Genomic DNA, 16,385 nt, shown 5'->3' on the forward strand with positions numbered 1-16,385 from the left:
GCAGCTCCCCTTGCTTGGCCCTCTTCTGAGCTAGCCATGGGACACCCTGGACCCTCCACTCCATCACCTTCCCTCCTCATCTGTGCCTTCAGGACAGTAGTCCTGCCTTCCCTGCTGAAACTGTGGCCTGGGGCATGACATCTTGAAAGGTTCTCCTACTCGCCCCTACTGTGTGTTGTTGGTCACTCACATAGTTGTCTCGCGCCGACCAGCCTGGGTAAAGCTGCATGTGCAGCTGCCTCTCCTTGCGGGCCAGCTCATAATACTTGGCCTGTTCTTCCCGTGACAGCGCGTGCCACTGCAATGGGGAAGGGGGGGCAGGTGGGGTGCATCAGGGTGTCAGCAGGCTGCACCAGGGTGAAGATGATCAGGAGCTGCCCCTGCCAGCCCACCTGCCCGTGGCCTTACCCTGCGGCCCAGGATCTGGTTGATGGCAGCGCTCTCCTTGAGTGTGCACTCTGCAATGACCTTGGCTCTCATCTCCTTCATGTACAGCATGAAGGCATTGAGTGGCTTCTTGATGGTGGGCTTCTTGGCCTCCTTCTCTGCCTTGGATTCTGCCTGTGTCTTCCTGAAAAACATGTCCAGGTCACTTGGGAGTCCCCACAGTGTGCACCTAATGCTACCACCCTCCTCTAGTGTGTGTGTGAGTGCATGTATACTAGGGTTTTGTAAACGGAATCTTTTTTTTAGCTGCCCCGAAATGGATGAGCAGAGCTAAATAACTGTTCCCTACGGAAATACTGCAGCTAAGTAAGAAAAGTATGTATAAGGACTTCTCTGCCCTCCCCTCTTGACTCAAACTAAATCCTTGCTCTCTACCCCACCCACTCCCTCCTGTTTCTGAGAGTCAAAAAACAGTGGTCATTGGCAAGAGCCACGGACAACTTGACCAGAGGCCTCCTCTGGTAGTCCCTGGAGCTTCTAGGCAGCAGGCCTTCGGCCTGTTGGGAAGAGTCCTGGCTGATGAATCAAGAGGAACCTGAGATGTGCTCACCTTTCCCCCTCCCCCCAACGTACGCCTTTTCACTCACAGGGTGCGGTCATAGGGCTGCAGCTCCTGCTTCCCTGAAGGCGGCACAATGGCCGGGTGGGGGATGGCTGCAGGGTGACCAGGTACGCCGGAGCCTAGCATCAGGGATGGGTGGGTGAACCTAGAGGCGGGAGGGGAGTTAATACTGAGCCAGGTATGTAGAGGCCAGAGCTTTGGACACACGGAGGCCCCTGCACAGTACACAAGGACAGGTGAACACATACCCCACCCCCACTGGTCTGCACACAAGTACACCGAGATACATACAAATACCTGCTCCCAACACATTACACAGACATGTTGCGAAATCTACATATACATCCTTCAGGTGGTTACTAAGTCCTAAAGAGCTTTTGAATCTGTTCCCTTCTCACCTCTTGCCCTAACCAGCTTAGCCTCATGAGCCTGTGGCTGCCCTGTGGGCTTCCTCACTCTCCCACTTGACCCCTCCAGGCCTCCCTCTACACAACAGCCAGAGTGACCTTTTAAAAACACCTGAGGGGGCCGGCCCTGTGGTGTAGCAGTTAAGTGCACGCGCTCCACTGCTGGCGGCCCAGGTTCGGATCCTGGGTGTGCACTGATGCACCACTTGTCAGGCCATGCTGTGGCAGCGTCCCATGTAAAGTGGAGGAAGACAGGCACAGATGTTAGCCCAGGGCCAGTCTTCCTCAGCAAAAAGAGGAGGATCGTTGTGGATGTTAGCTCAGGGCTGATCTTCCCCACAAAAATTAAAAAAATAAAAAAATAAAAACACCTGAGTGCTCCTGGCCGCTCCTACTGAAATTCCCCCAGTTCCCACACAATAAAACCCAGCCTCCTCCCTGGGGCCTGCACAGCCCTGAATTACCATCCCTGCTGACATTTCTAGCCCCATGTTTTCCCCTCTGTTTCCTGTCACTTCCACCCCCAGCCATCCCCAACTACTGCTGTTCCCTTTGTTCCTCTCACTCAGAAAATGTTACCTTTTTCATGAAGCTCTTGCTGACCCATCAGTCCTGGCTAGGGTCTCCTTGGAGCCTCCCCAGTACCCAGAGAACTTATTCAACTGCTGGTGCTCTCTCTACCTCCTACCCTGGGCTGTGAGCTCTGATAGGGATGGAACTGTCTGCTGAATTGCTTGTTCCATACTTCGCATGGGTGTGTCACTGAGGGAGTGAGCTAAGTGAAGGGACACACATACACACACACACCTCCCACTTCACTTTCTTGCTGTTCTGTGAATACCATTCTGCCCCTTGCTGCTTGCACAGGTGTGGTGTCCCTGAGCAGGCAACTTCTAAGGGCCAGAGGTTGGAGACACATGTAAAAGGTGCTACCTCAGCTTGAGTAGAGCTCAGGGAATGCCCAGGAGAGTCGTCCTGACCAGCCCTTCCTTCAGCAGGGATGCATAACAGAGGTGAGTGCACACACACCTGCACGTGGGCTGAGGCAGAGGCACAAGCACACATGTGCATGCACTGTCTGGCTGCTCTGTGTTGTTCTCTGTTGCACAGTATGGACTAAGTGTAGGCCTCTTGCCCTCCCACTGCTTATTCTCAGGCACAGGGCAGCAGGGGGCTGCAGAATGACAGACGGACAGATGGACAAGCAACTAGCACAGGGCAAGCACTGGCCTGGGCATGGCCTCGTGTGGGCACTGAAGCCTGGGCAACAGGAAGCAGGAGCCTGGCTGCAGGGTAGGGGACTCACCTGGGGTAGGGGGCGCCAGGGGCTGCGGTGGGGGCAGGGAAGTGCTGTCTATATCCGCAGGAAGGGGACAGGGGGTAGAGAGGAGGGCTGGGCCTGTGGTTGGGAGAGACAGCTGTTAGCAGTCTGGCTACTGGCCAGATGTGGGGAAGGACTTCCCCACCTTGCTTGGGCCTTACCCATAGTGTGAGGCAGATCGGCCTCTGCTTTGACCACTCAAGTTTGTGTTTTAAGCATCTGCCACCAGAGGGCAACATGTGTTGCACCAGTTTCCCTCTACAGGCTTGTACTGGTGCTTAAGGGGTAGAATTGGCAGCATTCTCTGGGGACCTAGCTTAGCAGGGCCCCAGGTCCCCTCCAGCCTCGCTTCCTGAAAGTTCCCTGTCAATACAAGGTTGATAGCTGCACTAGGGCCTTTGTACCCACTGTTGACACTGTCAGGATTGTTATTCTACCCTACTTTGCCTGCTTCGACTCCTGGTCATCCTTCAGGTCTTGCTTGGCTAAATGACCCTTTCTCCTGAAAGCCCTTGAGATCCCAAGCTGAATGAGGCACCCTTCTGGGCTCCTACAGTCCCCAAAGTACTGCTAACTGCCCTGTAATTGGCCTCTTGCCTGGGTTGCGCACTAGGTGGACTGAGTTCTGAGAGGGCAGGGACCTGAGGATCAGCCAGCTTCAGCAGTGCTTCTCTGGTGCCCAGAACCCTGCCTGGCACACCTGAATCCTGGAGCTACTCGTGGGGGTAGTCCTGATTTGTATTCAGAGTGGAGCTTTGTCCAAGGAGAATCTGGAAATGGAAGAGTAAGCTGAACGTGGATAAAGGGCAAGTAGAAAGGGGCAGGCAGGCCCCAGGTTGGGCCTTCCTGGGAAGCCAAGCTTTCCTGCTGTTGGGTGATTGCCACAGCCCAGAGACTAGAGACCTGCCCAGGTCACACTGCAGTTGATGAGTAAAGGGCCAAATACCCTGCTGAGGCCCAACTCCAGCTGAAGACAGGTCCTTTGGCCTACACTGGGCCTACTGACTTGGGGTCCAGGCTGGCTTTTCTTGGCCCAGCCTTAATAGACTCTCCAAGCAGGCTGGCCGGGGGCTTGGGCTCAAGTAGGCACCACAGGGGCAAGGAGGGACCCTGACCCTCAAGCAGTTCAGTCAAGAAAGGGACCAGCCAGCAGCAGACACTGAGGCAAGTGGAAAGTATCCCCCTGCCCACCAGGAGGCTGAGGAGCAACAGCCTCTCTTGTGGCCATTCATGCTGTCACCTCCCTGCTCAGGCCTACTTTTCTTCCTCACATCCTCATATGGCCCTGAGCAGCCCAGGGTTCCCCCATTCAAGTCTCTTAGACATTGAGGCAGAGTTCAAGTGTCACAGGACTGGGACCAGGAGCCAGGTCTCCTGCCTTCCCAAAGAGAATATGTCAGGCTACCTGGGGAATAAATAGAGCTGCAGGCCAGCCCCTGGTACCTATATAGAGCTGGCAGCAGGGTGCTCAGTAGAGAAGGATAGAGGAGGAAAATGGAAGGGCAAGTCCAGGTCCAACCAGCCCAAGATGCCCCTTTCCCACTGGGCCCATACTCACCAGCTCACGGTGTGGGGGAGCTGTCCCATGCTGCCTGAGGTCAGGGAGTAGAAGCCAGAGAGGTCAGGAGTCTGTAGAGGCCTGTGAACTCCTGCAGTGAAGAGGGATGGAGTATGTGAGCTAGCCTGACCCAGAGGCTACTTTCAGCTAGTTACTGCATTCTAGAGCCTCCTGTGGGGGCCTCTAAGATCCTACCCCCCTTTGCTAGAGGACCAGACATACTGGTTTGTTCAGGACTATCCCAGTGTGATAACAGTACCCTGTTTACAGGCTAGGGAACCAAGGGCAGAGGGGTTGGGTGACTTGCCTAAGGGCACTGGCTGGCCAGTGGTAAAGCTGAAGTCATTCAGGAGTGGGAGGCCAAGCCTTGCCATGCCCTGGTCCACTGCTGGTCTGCAATTGGGGCCTTTCTGCTGGGGGCTCTGGCCTGGCTTTCTGGGCAGGAGGCAGGCCCCCTGGTCTGGGGGAGCCTGGCCTCTGGGGAGCCAGGGCCTACCCCCTCCCAACCCTGCCCAAGGTTGAGTCAGCAGGTTTCCCATAGCCGACAATGGCTGATTTCAGAATGACTTTGTCTGAGGCTGAGGTGAATCAGCCATCACAACCACCACTTTCCATTTTCTCACTGTGGGGAGGGAAAGGCTACAAGTTTTATAGTTATCAGCTTTATACAAATGCCTGTTGCCATAATGGCACTGGGTGGGTCACTCAGGATTTAGGCTCCTGCTTCAACTGGAAGCCTTCAAATTTTGACCTGACACCACCTCCCCCAGCCCTCTGGTGCCCTCAGGTTCCCCAATCCCTCTTTCTGGCATTGTTTTTTGGGCCCTGAGTTTACACAGCCCCAGGTACTCCAGTTGTAAAAAGGGCCCAGCCACCTGGTCTCAGAAGACAGAGACCTGGCCCCTAGTCTCTGCATCTTGTTGGGCCCCTCCCCATCCCAGGCCCATACCTTGTTTCTGGCTGATATCCGCCGGTGCAGGTGTGGGGTGTGGGCTGCTGAAATGTTCATAGAGAGGAGAGAGTTGGGGGACACCGTGGGTGGGCTGACTGGCCTTGTTGTGCTGAAAAATGAGAAGGAGGATTGGTGAAAGTGGGGAGACCTGAGGGAGGAAGACATGGGGCTAGGGGCATACATATAGGCAGAGCCCCTGTACAGGCAGCCCAACTGTCAAAGCAAAGTGCGGTGGTCAAAACCACAGGTCTCGTGGGAGGGGATACCACACAATCCACCCTGTGTCCAGTGGCCCTGCCCTCCTGACCACCACCCCCCAGACATCACCCAAGCAGTCCCACTTCCTAGAGAGCTTCTCGGTCTTTCTGTGCACTTTCTGAGGCACATCTCCCCTGTCCAGGAAATTCTTCCTTTGTCGCGATCTCACAGATCCCCCAGTTTCTCTGAAGCTGTATGGCTTGTCTAGGGGGCTGCTCACAGCCTCTGGCCCCAAACATCAGGGCATAGTCTGAGGACCTGGTGTACCCCAGGACAGCCTAAAGTTTTCTTTCCTCCTCCTCCAGCCCCCGAGACTGAGGGTCCTAAGTCTGACCCTTTGTCCCACCTCAGGCTTAACAGGATTTGTTGACAGAGGGAAGGCCTCCCCTCAGCCCTCTAACTCAGGGGAGGTTGGGCCAGGTGGGGCCTGGCTCCCTCCGGGGCCAACCTGCCCAGCCCCCGCACTTCCTGTTTCCTCAACACCGCAGGACTCTTACTTTTCACACTAGTCACATGGATCTATCATGAGATGACTCAGTCAGGCTGGGAAGGGGGCTCCCCATGCAACCCAGCCACAGGCAGTTGCTGCTCAGGGCCAAGGCCCAGCTCTGCATATCCTCAGCGTCCACCTGCTCAGGCAAGGGCCCTAGAGACATCATCTACAACTGAAGCTAAGCTTCCACTCGGAAAAGTCCATCTGTGGGGATGCTACTGGCTGGGAGCACAGATGACTGACGTCTGACCCGTGGCACAGAAGAAACAGAGGACATCTTTGGGGCAAGACAGTAATGAGAGGCTGTGGCCTGGGCTCCTCCTCACCCTGTGGGTGAAATTTCCCACTGGGTGAATTTAGCCAGACTCCTTAACCTCTCTGAGCTTCAGTTTCCTCTCCTGTGTAATGGACGGGGTTCATGATCCCTCCATCACCAGGTTTTGGGGAAGGTTAGGGTAGCTCAAGGTGAGGCGGCCTGGCACAGCTCCCTTGGCACTGGCTGTTGGGGGCCCGGGTGAGGCTAGAGGGAAGCCCAGTATGAACCACACAGTAGCCAAGGTGTGAGGCTCCCAGGTGAGCAGGGTCCCATACCTCCCAGCAAGAGCCCTGGCAACCATCTTCCCCCATCGCTGCCTCCAGAGGAGCTTGAGGCTGGGCTACAACTTAACACCCTTCCCCTCAGGGCTTGGAGAAGGTGCTGATCCTGCCACCTGTCAGTCTCCTGCTCATCCGTCTGCCCACCAGGAGGAGCCTTATGTTCCAGGAATAATCAGCCTTCCTTTTGTCGTCAGGCAGACAAGGGTTGATGTTCTAATAGTGGTTAGCCCCTTCTTTGCAGCTGGCGTGGATGTGGCACCATAGCCCCTTCCTGAGCCTGAAGCCCCACCTCTGACTAGAGCCCCCTCCTGGCCTCCTGGGGCAGGGCAGGAGAGCTTCCCTCTGTCAGTCCCAGGGAGGGCTCTCCACCGTGAGCTTGAGGAAGAGTTGGCCGAACACGTTCAGATCCTGGCTCTAACGTATGGTCTTCAAGAACTTATTACAATATCTGAGCATCTGTTGCCTTGTCAGATGGAGATGGAGATGATCATAGGGGTATTGTGAAGATAAAGCCAGACAATACCTCAGAGCTCAATTACTCAGGGGTTAGGTAATGAGGAAGGGACATGTAGGAAACCCCTCATTCACCCTGAAGAGCCTTCACAGGTGCATAGGAAATGCTACTCACAGTGCTTCCATAGGCCTGTAGTGCTGGGCCTCACAGGCCAGACACTTGGGTCTGATTATGCCAAAGGGGGGTTTGCCTGAAGAAGGCAGGCACGCCTGGCTGCCGACTGGTAGCATCACCAGGCCCTGATGGGGCCATGCTGTCCTCAGGCCTTGGGTGCTGTGACTTTCCTGTTGCTGTTCCAAGCCAGGCTTCCTGAGCAAGCTGAGGGAGGCTCATGCCACTCTCAGGGTTTCCTTTATCCCCAGCACTGACTCTAGACACAACTGCGACAGGCTGGGGTGTGTATGGGAATGGAAGCTGGAATGTAGGATCCTCAGGCCTGCAGGTGGCTGGCCAGAGAGAGATGAATGAGCTACGACAGCTGTGAGATGTGTGGATACATGTGAAATCTTTCATGTACTGAGTACGTGCTACATGCCAGGCACTGTGCCAAGCACTTTGCAAGCCCAGTCTCGTTCCCACCAGGGTACCAACAGGCTGCCATTTCTCCCATCTGTAAATCCTCCCCCAGCTACCACCTTATGTCTCACTCCCCTTTACTACAAACCTCGTCAGAGCCATTCACTGCCTCTATTTTTCAGCTCTCGTTCTCCCTTCAACCTAGCCAGTCTCTTGTCTCATCACTTCACCAGATGACTCGACAAGGTCCCCAATGACTTCCAAGTTGCTGAACTCAATGGTCAATTCTCAGTCTTCATTTTACCTAACCTCTCGGCAGCATAGGACACAACTGATTTCTCCCTCTGACTTGAAATATTTCTTCACTTGGCTTCTAGAATGCCACGCTTGCCTGATTTTCCTCCAACCTCACAGGCCATTCTTTCTCAGCTTTGTTTCTGGCTCCTCATCCTCTTCCTGACCTGACCTGAGATTGGCCCTCAGCTCTCTATCTACTCTCACTCCCAGGGTGCTCTCATTCAGGCTCACAGCTTTATAATTTTATTTATTTATTTTTCCCCCAAAGCCCCAGTAGATAGTTGTATGTCATAGCTGCACATCCTTCTAGTTGCTGTACGTGGGACGCGGCCTCAGCATGGCCGGAGAAGCGGTGCGTCGGTGCGCGCCCAGGATCCGAACACTGGCCGCCAGTAGCGGAGCACGCGCACTTAACCACTAAGCCACCGGGCTGGCCCAGGCTCACAGCTTTAAATGTCTTCATCTGATGACTCCACAATTATATCTCCAGCCCCCACTTCTCCTAGGAACTCCACTCTCCAAATGCCTACTCATTAGCTCTACTCAGAGGTCTAAAATACTACCCACACTAAACATGTCCAATTCAGAACCTTTGACTTCTGCCCCAAACGCTCCTCTCCATCTTAATGGCAACTCCATTCTTCTAGTTGTTCAGATCAAACACCTTGGAGTCATCCTTGACTCTTCTCTTGTTCTCTCACACCCCACATCCAATTTGTCAGCAAATCCTAATGGCTCTACTTTCAAAATATATCTAGAATACAACCATTTCTTTCTTCCTCCCTGTCCCCACCCAGTCCAAACCAAAGTCACTTCTTACCTGGACGACTGCAGCAGCCTCCTACAGCCTCCTCAGCCAGTCCTCCGTCCAACAGCCACACGGATCACGTCACTCTTCTGCCTAGAGCCTCCAACAGCCTTACCCAGGCCTACAAAACTCTATATGATCAGGCCCCCACTCCCTCTCTAACCCCATTACCTTCCTCTCTCCTCCTTGCTCACTATGCCCAGGACTTCCCATGGGTGCTTCAGCCTCCAGCCTCCTTCTCTAGTTATTCCAGTGATAATTTTTAGTGTGCCATAATGTGAAGTAGGTTAGGAAGCCCAGCTCTATGCTCACCGACCTTTTCACAGGATCCTGGGCCAGTTTGCCCCTTGTAAAATGAGGATGAGAATATTAGCCCTGCCTACCTCATTGGTCACAGATGCAAAAATCTTGCTTTATTCTATTTTTGGGAGCAGAAGTCAAGGGCCTATGAAGGTGGGAAGCATCCTGGAAACCTCTGGGGCCTTTTTGTCCTGATAGGCTCCCAGGATAGTGGTAGCCAGACAACATCAGCCCTCACCAGGCCTCATGGCAGGCAGGGAGACTAAGCCTCAGGGCCCACTCCCTCAGGAACCTGGGACCTTGGCGGAAGGCATTCCACCATTTACTGCCTAAGGGCACAAATGCCTGGATGGCCCAATAGGTGGAATGAACACCCTCCATAAGTCCCTCCAAACCAGGCTTTCAAGTCTAAGCTTCTGCTTCACAGAAGGCCCTGCTCTGGCTCTTCAGCCCTCAGGATTATAAGCCTGGCTGGTAGAGTGGGCAGCTCTGACGCTGGGAAGTCTTAGGAGCAGAGCCTGGGGTCCAAGGTGCCAGCACTAGGAAGACATTTCTGGAGTCCCACTCTGCTAGGGGTGGGGTGGGGTGGGTGTCTGCTTCAAGGCAGGGAGAAGTTGGCTCCACGGAGGTTTCTCAGCAAACCATCCTCCCTGGAGAGGGCCAGCTTTGGCCAGGAAGCCCTGGAGAGCCCTCTCGCCTGAGGGAAAGCTAGAGCTGACTCTCCTTGGCCAGGCCTGTTAAGCCCCAGATTGCAGCACAGCTCAGGCTAGGCCTAGGAAACCTCAGAATTCAGCTCAGCCTACAGCCTCTGGCCTGGTATGTATGTGTGTGACAAGGGCAGTGAGATGGTAGGGGGCGGGGAGGGGCTGGTGGGCAGTGGGCTCATCCTGTCCACCAGCCTTCCCTTGGAATTGGGGAAAAGCCTCATTAAACAGGAGTCTGCAGCCAACCACAGGAGAGGTGCCAAGTGGGCAGGGGTGGGGCAGAGAGCTTGTTGGCAGCTAGAGGCCCTCAGGTGGCCAGAGCTCCAGGGCGGGGCATTGAGGGCCTGGCCAGTCCTTCCCACGTTCATGCAGGCTGCCTCTGAGCCTCACTCCCCAGCCCCCTCCATGTCTGGTACTGGTAGGCAGGGGGAACCGTCTGGCACAAGGCCCCAGTGCCCCATGCCGCCTCAGCTAGTGGAACGTCCCGCTCCACAGCCTCAGCACAAGGCTGTCCCAGGGCCAGGCTGCCCAGACAACAGGGTGGGGTTGCCTGGGGCCTGGTGTGTGTATGGGGAGCCTAGTGACTGGAGCTCCCCTCTTCTCCTCCCGCTGATGGTGACTGTGCCCAGCCTCTAAGGGAAGGAGGCAGGCCTGGCTTGGTTGTCCCTACCAGGCCCTGAGCATCTCAACTGCACAACTTCATCTCTCATTACCTCTGAGGGCAGAGTGCCAAGCACAGAGCCGGGCACTCAGTAAGTGCTCACAGCATGGCGGAATGTATAAATGAGGGAAAGACTCAACAGCAGTCCATACTCCTTAATCAAGATACTCCAGGACCCCTGTTCTTTGCCTTTGTGGCAGCCCCCCTCCCCCATCCTCCCTCCAGACCGCAGCACTCCAGGATGAGTCCAGGACCCTGAGACCCTTAGGCTGGGGAGGCCATGCCTACTATAGTCTCAGCAGACGTGGTCCTTCCTGCTACTGCACTGCTCTTAATGCTCTTCCCTGCACCAAAATCTGTTGTCTCAAAGGTGCTCCTCATTCTTCTGGGATATTTTTGTTAGCCCACAGCTGGAAATCCTCACTCTGGTGCCACAGCATGCCCTCCTCTTGTTGAGCAGGCTGGAGCCAGGAAGGGGGCCAAGGGCAGGACCAGGCAGAAGGAGGTGGAAATGGGGGACTCCTGAGGTAGGTATCCTCTGCTCTGAAGTTGAGCTTGGGCCTGGCTGGGCTGCCCCCGCCTCCCCTCCCCCTTACCCCCTCCCACTTCCTGCAGGCTCAGGTGAAAAATAAACACAGTCGGCATTTTCCCTGCAGACCGCAGCAGCGGTCCGCTCACAGGCTGTGTGCACCCTGAGAGCTCTTGCCACCGCCAGCAGAGAAACTCCCTCGCCTCTGACGGTTGACTCTGAAAACCCCCAAACGCTTGAGCCCCACAACACTTTCCCAGCGAAGAAAGTTGCCGCTTCCTCTGGCCTCAAGCCTGGGGGTTGGGGAGCCTATGAGGCCTGACCGGGCCCTCCCAAGAAGGCCTCCCCATGGAAGGGGACTGTGCCAGGAGAAGCACCCACACCCCTACCACCCTACCACACACACACCAGGATTCTCAGTTGATTGCTATCAGCAGACACATTCAATCAGGATGTGTTGACTGAGCTCCTACCAGGCAAAGAGTGTTTCAGGCAGAGAGAACAGCATCTGCTAATGACACCTGAGTTTTTACCATGTGCACAGTTCTGAGCACCTTACAGAGATTAACTCATATACTCCGAAAACAAACCTATAATATAGGTACAATTACTATCCCCATTTGATAGATGAGGAAACTGATGCACAGAGAGGTCACAGAGCTTGCTCAAGGTCACACAGCTAGTAAGTGGCAGAGCTGGGATTCCACCCCTGTACTGCAAAGGCCTATGGTTATCATGGACAGAACAAGGTGAGCAGGGGAGGGAGTCCCAGTCCTAAGCCCAGTCTGTCCCTTCTCCAGCCTGGTTGGTCAGTTGCCCGAGCCAGTGCTTCCCTGACCCTAAAAATGCTCCAGCAGGTTCTGGGACCCCTGAGATTGGGGTGCTGGCCACACTGCCTGCCTGCCTGCCTGCCTGCCAGGGCTGCTGGCACTGGTAGCCTGATGGTGATAGTTGGACATGGCCCCCAGGGCCCCAGCCCACATCTCCCCTGCTCACCATCACATGGCCACACCCCAGCCATGGCCAGCCACTTAGGCCTGCTCCTCTCCTGCCCAGATGCCCAGCTCTTCTCTGCCTCAGTGCCTTTACCCACTTCTTTCTCCCTCTCCTCACAACTTTCCATACTTCCTCCTGCTCTTTGCCAGGCTGGCTCCTTCTCATCCTGACCTCAGTCCAAGGGTCGCTTCCTTGGAAAGGACTGTGACCAAGGTGGCGTTTCACCAGCCCAGCAGGCAGAGATGCCCACTTTGTGCAGAGGTCAGCCTGGGGGTCCTGGAGGGCAGAATTGTCGTTAGCCATCTCTGCCTCTCCAGGTTCTATGCTTGACATGCTCACTAAGACTTGTTGAATGAAGGCCTCTAGAATCCCCGGTGTCTCAGAACGTCTACATGCCCCACCCACTCATCTCCCATGGAGCTGACTTCAGTCTCTCGGCTCCTGGCTCCTGAGGGGTTGTTCCTAATACCTGCTTTGGAGCTAGGGAGAGGCCCTTGGGGCCGAGCCCACAGAAGGAGTGGCAAATCCATACCTCAAGCCTCATGCTCCTTCTGGGGCAGAGGCTGACTAGATAGAAAGGTGGGCTATTGGGGCTGGCCTGGTGGCGTAGTGGTTAAGTTTGTACACTCCGCTTCAGCGGCCCGCGGTTTGCAGGTTTGGATCCTAGGCACAGACCTACACACTGCTCATCAAGCCATGCTGTGGCAGGCGTCCCACATATAAAATAGAGGAAGATGGGCACAGCTGTTAGCTCAGGGCCAGTTTCCTTGGCAAAAAGAGGAAGATTGGCAACAGATGTTAGCTTAGGGCTAATCTTCCTCACCAAAAAAAAGAAAGGTGGGCTATTGATACAGTTATTGTTCTCTCCGCCAAGTGCACAGAGGTGAAGTGCCACATGTGACAGCCTATTTAAGGCAGGCATTATCCTTCCCATTTTACACATGAGGGAAGTGAGGCTCAGTGAGGTTGAGGAAGTTGCCTGTAGTCACGCAGCCCTCCATCAAGTCAGTGCCCAGGGCCCCTTTATGGGCTCTCGGGGTCTTCAGCGATGCCAGACAGTCACACTCTCATTTCTCCCCTCCTCTTACTCTGTGCTCCAGCCACTGAGGGCTGCTGGCCCCCAGGACCATGCTGTTCCCTCTGCCTGGAGAACTCTCCCCCAACTTGGCTTGGCCAATTCCCATCCATCTTTCAGGCCTCATCATAAATGAGACTTCCTCCTGGAAGCCTTTCCTACCCTCCCCATCTGAGTAGGGGTCCCCTGCTATGGCCCGCCAACTTCAGCACTGACCCCCATGCACTGTGTCTGTTCACTTGTCCATCTTCATGCCCTCCCCAAGGTCTGAGATTGTGCCCTGCACTGTTTCTATTATGTGAATTAAAGCTGGGCCCTCAAAGTTGGGTCTCCAGCAGTATGGGTGGGTAGGGCCCAGTGTGAGCCAGTGTTTAGGGACAATGTGGCAGCACTGGACAAAGCACCCTGGCTGGGGCTAGGCACAGGGTCACAGCAGCATAGAGGAGGCTGGGAGGAGCTGGGGCCACTACTTAGAGTCAGGGACATCCTGCTGGCGCCCGAGACCCTGCACCTCCTCCTACCCCTGTCTCCTTCTGCCTGCAATACTTTGAGAGTAAAAATGACCAGACAGTCAAAGCCAGGGCCACCACTAGTTCATATGCCGCCTTTGTACTAATCAGATAAAGTACGCTTCCTCTGGACAGACACCGGGGCCCACGCCAGGGCACACGGCTTGGGGAGCCTAGTGCAGGCTGGGTTGCGGCTCGTTGGCCCAGTTCCCCTGCACAACCCCACACAGTGGCCTTGCTCAAAAGGCCCCCTCCAGTTCTCACTTCTTTTCTCCACATTGCCAGGAGCCAGGCTTGACAGCTCCCAGCCAGGCTCCATCCAGGGCCTGGCCCTGAGGAACTCTGGTCAGGCTCCTCTCCCAGATCCAGGGCCCACCAGGCAGCCCCACAGCTCTCAGACCTCTGTGTCTAGATGGAGATCCACTGTCCAGCACCAATGGTGCTTAACTGCCAAGGAGTCTGACCCACTGTGCTGAGTGGGAACCATGAGTATGGACTCCCAGAAGGAGGTAGGCCGGGGGCCCGCCCGGTGTTGCAGCAGTTAAGCGTGCGCACTCTGCTTCGGCGGCCCAGGGTTCGCAGGTTCAGATCCCATGCTGTGGCGGCGTCCCATATAAAGTAGAGGAAGGTGGGCACGGATGTTGGCCCAGGGCCAATCTTCCTCAGCAAAAAGAGGAGGATCAGTGTTGGATGTTAGCTCCGGGCTGATCTTCCTCACAAAAAAAAAAAAAAAAAGGAGGAGGCAGGCCCCCCAGACCTGCCAAAGAGGACTTGCCTGCATTATCAACCAGGCCTCAACTTGTGGGCTCTCGCAGACCCCACCTCTGCAGATATACCCCAACTAGGCTCATGCCCTTTTATGCCCAGCCCCCGCTTTAGGCCCTCCTGCCCAGGACATGGTGCTCTCCAGAGGACGGCCCGCAAGCTCCCCGCCTACAGCGTGCTGGACGCCTTGTGCCAGACACCCACCACAGAGCATGGAGCCGTGGCCGTGTGGCCAGCTGAGCTGGAGGGCTGCGGGATAGCTGGGCCACACCCTCGTGGACCAGGAGGCTTGCGTCCTGCCTGCCAGCACAGAACTGTTGCTATAGTTGCACAGAGCCCTGCCATGTGCATGTGGCCAGTCCACCAGCTGCCTGGCCTCGACATCAGATAACAGGGCCCTGCCACACAGAAGTGAGGACTGGAGTCCCTGCATGTAGCCTTGGCAACCCACAGGCCTGCTCTAGACCCAGCCCAGTCCTGGGCACCCTTGGAGCTAGCTGAACCTCCCTGAGCTGAGTGGTCTGGCCCACTGCCTCCAGTGGTTTCTATGCATTCGTTTACTTGTGTTTTCCTTCCTCCTCTTTGAGGTGAACGCCCCTCAGGACAGGATGTTTTTAGAGGAAAATATAAGCTTCCGGGAGCTGCTGCAGCCGAGCTGCTAGTTGATGCTACCGACACACTGTCTGGGGACGCTGCAGCAGCCCTAGGGCTAGGCATCCCCCCCGCCCAGGCAGTCACTCACTCAGCTTGTCCTCAGTGCCTGGCCATCCAGGAGCCCACCGTGGGCGGAAGCAGGCCAGGACACAAGCTCAGAGCTCAGCCTGTCTTTGGCAGTAGAGAAAGCAAGGCTCTGGGGAAGGAGGCATTTGAGGAATTCAGAGCTTTTTCCCCCTGGGAGCAAAGCCCAAAGGCTCTGTAGAAAAGGCAGGGAGAAAATGGCAGAGGTGCAGATTGAGAGATGGCAGCCCCCTCGAGTAACAGCCTTCTGTGTGCTCAGTACCCTGCAGAGTTCTGCCCCTTCCCAGAATCCCACCAGTCTTCCCAACCACTTTGTGATGTGTGCACAGATAAGGAAAGGGAAGCCCGGAGAGGTTAAACAACTTGCCCAAGGTCTCACAGCAAGTAGTGGCAGATCTGGATTTGAATCCAGCCCCTTGGGATTCCTGGCCAGAGATCTTTATCACTCAGCGACAGGCCTGACAAGCCAGCTGGTAGAGTGCTAACATGGAGACCACACATGGAGGCCCAGGAGCCAAGTGGTTCCCAGATTCTCCCCATCCCCCATGCTGGGTCTCTCCACTAAGACCTCCAGCCCACTGGGGACCTGGGATCATTGATTTTGCCAGCGACACCCTGCCAAGAACCTTTCTTGGAACAAAGTGACTAGCAGCATGGCTCTGACCTCCACCTAGCCCTACGTGAAGGGTGCCTTCACTCTGTCCTCGCAGGAGGTGATTTCGGTTCTCAGTCGTAAACAACGTAAACAAAGGAAACAGGAGAGGTCATCCCTCCCCCCAGGGTCTGGCCTGTGCTCTCCCCGTCCATGTGCGAGAAGGAGGGGTGGGATAGCCACTGGCAGCTGGGGTGGCTCTTCCCAGGGCTTGTCCAGAAGAGTATGCGTGCTTCCTAGGAGGGAGAGCCAGAAGAGCCCGGGCAGGGCCCAGAAAGGCGGAGACTGACGGTCAGCAATGGCTCAAGAGTGGGAGGAAGAGGAGACTTGGAGATCTCGTCCCCAGCACTGAATGCCTGCCCTGATTAATTCCAGCAGCTTCTGAGGAGCAAAGACTGGACAGGGGCCTCTGAGTTATCTGGTCTGTTCAGCTACCTGCACCAGCCCCAGGAGGACAGTTCTGCCCTGGGAACAGTCAGGAAGCTCACTCAGGTCTAACCTTTGCAGCTCCTGCCAGTTAAGGCCCTTGGGGCTCTGCCTGAACTCAGTCCAGTAGTTCATCCGAAGGGAAACAAGACAAGGAGTGGAAAGGAGCTGCTGGAGGCTTCAGGCCCCAGCACGCTCTCACCCAAGCCCCTCACGCCCAGTGTAAGCAGAGGGAGGAGGGGAGGGCTGCTCCAACTGCCACAGGGGCCCTCTGGAGGCAGAGCCCCCTGATGAGGTTGA

The 16,385-nt window shown here is 55.7% G+C and overlaps 1 protein-coding gene across 6 annotated transcripts in view; it reads right to left on the minus strand.

Annotated features, from left to right (window-relative positions):
• The window catches only part of TCF7 (transcription factor 7), a 35,748-nt gene that overhangs the window by 5,528 nt on the left and 13,835 nt on the right, over positions 1 to 16,385 (minus strand). For 3 of the 6 annotated variants that reach the window (XM_087429802.1, XM_087429805.1, XM_087429806.1), the window contains exons 4-9: positions 5,245 to 5,356; positions 4,296 to 4,386; positions 2,723 to 2,815; positions 1,035 to 1,154; positions 409 to 571; positions 191 to 298 (exon numbers count right to left, since the gene is read on the minus strand). In XM_087429802.1, coding sequence (XP_087285928.1) covers positions 191 to 298; positions 409 to 571; positions 1,035 to 1,154; positions 2,723 to 2,815; positions 4,296 to 4,386; positions 5,245 to 5,356 — 687 coding nt within the window. The remainder of the gene's footprint in view (positions 1 to 190; positions 299 to 408; positions 572 to 1,034; positions 1,155 to 2,722; positions 2,816 to 4,295; positions 4,387 to 5,244; positions 5,357 to 16,385) is intronic. The other 3 variants (XM_087429803.1, XM_087429808.1, XM_087429804.1) reach the window with 2 other exon arrangements.

Source organism: Ceratotherium simum, chromosome 4, assembly GCF_057802395.1.
Source record: "Ceratotherium simum simum isolate JZ-2026a chromosome 4, ASM5780239v1, whole genome shotgun sequence".
NCBI lineage: Eukaryota > Metazoa > Chordata > Mammalia > Perissodactyla > Rhinocerotidae > Ceratotherium > Ceratotherium simum.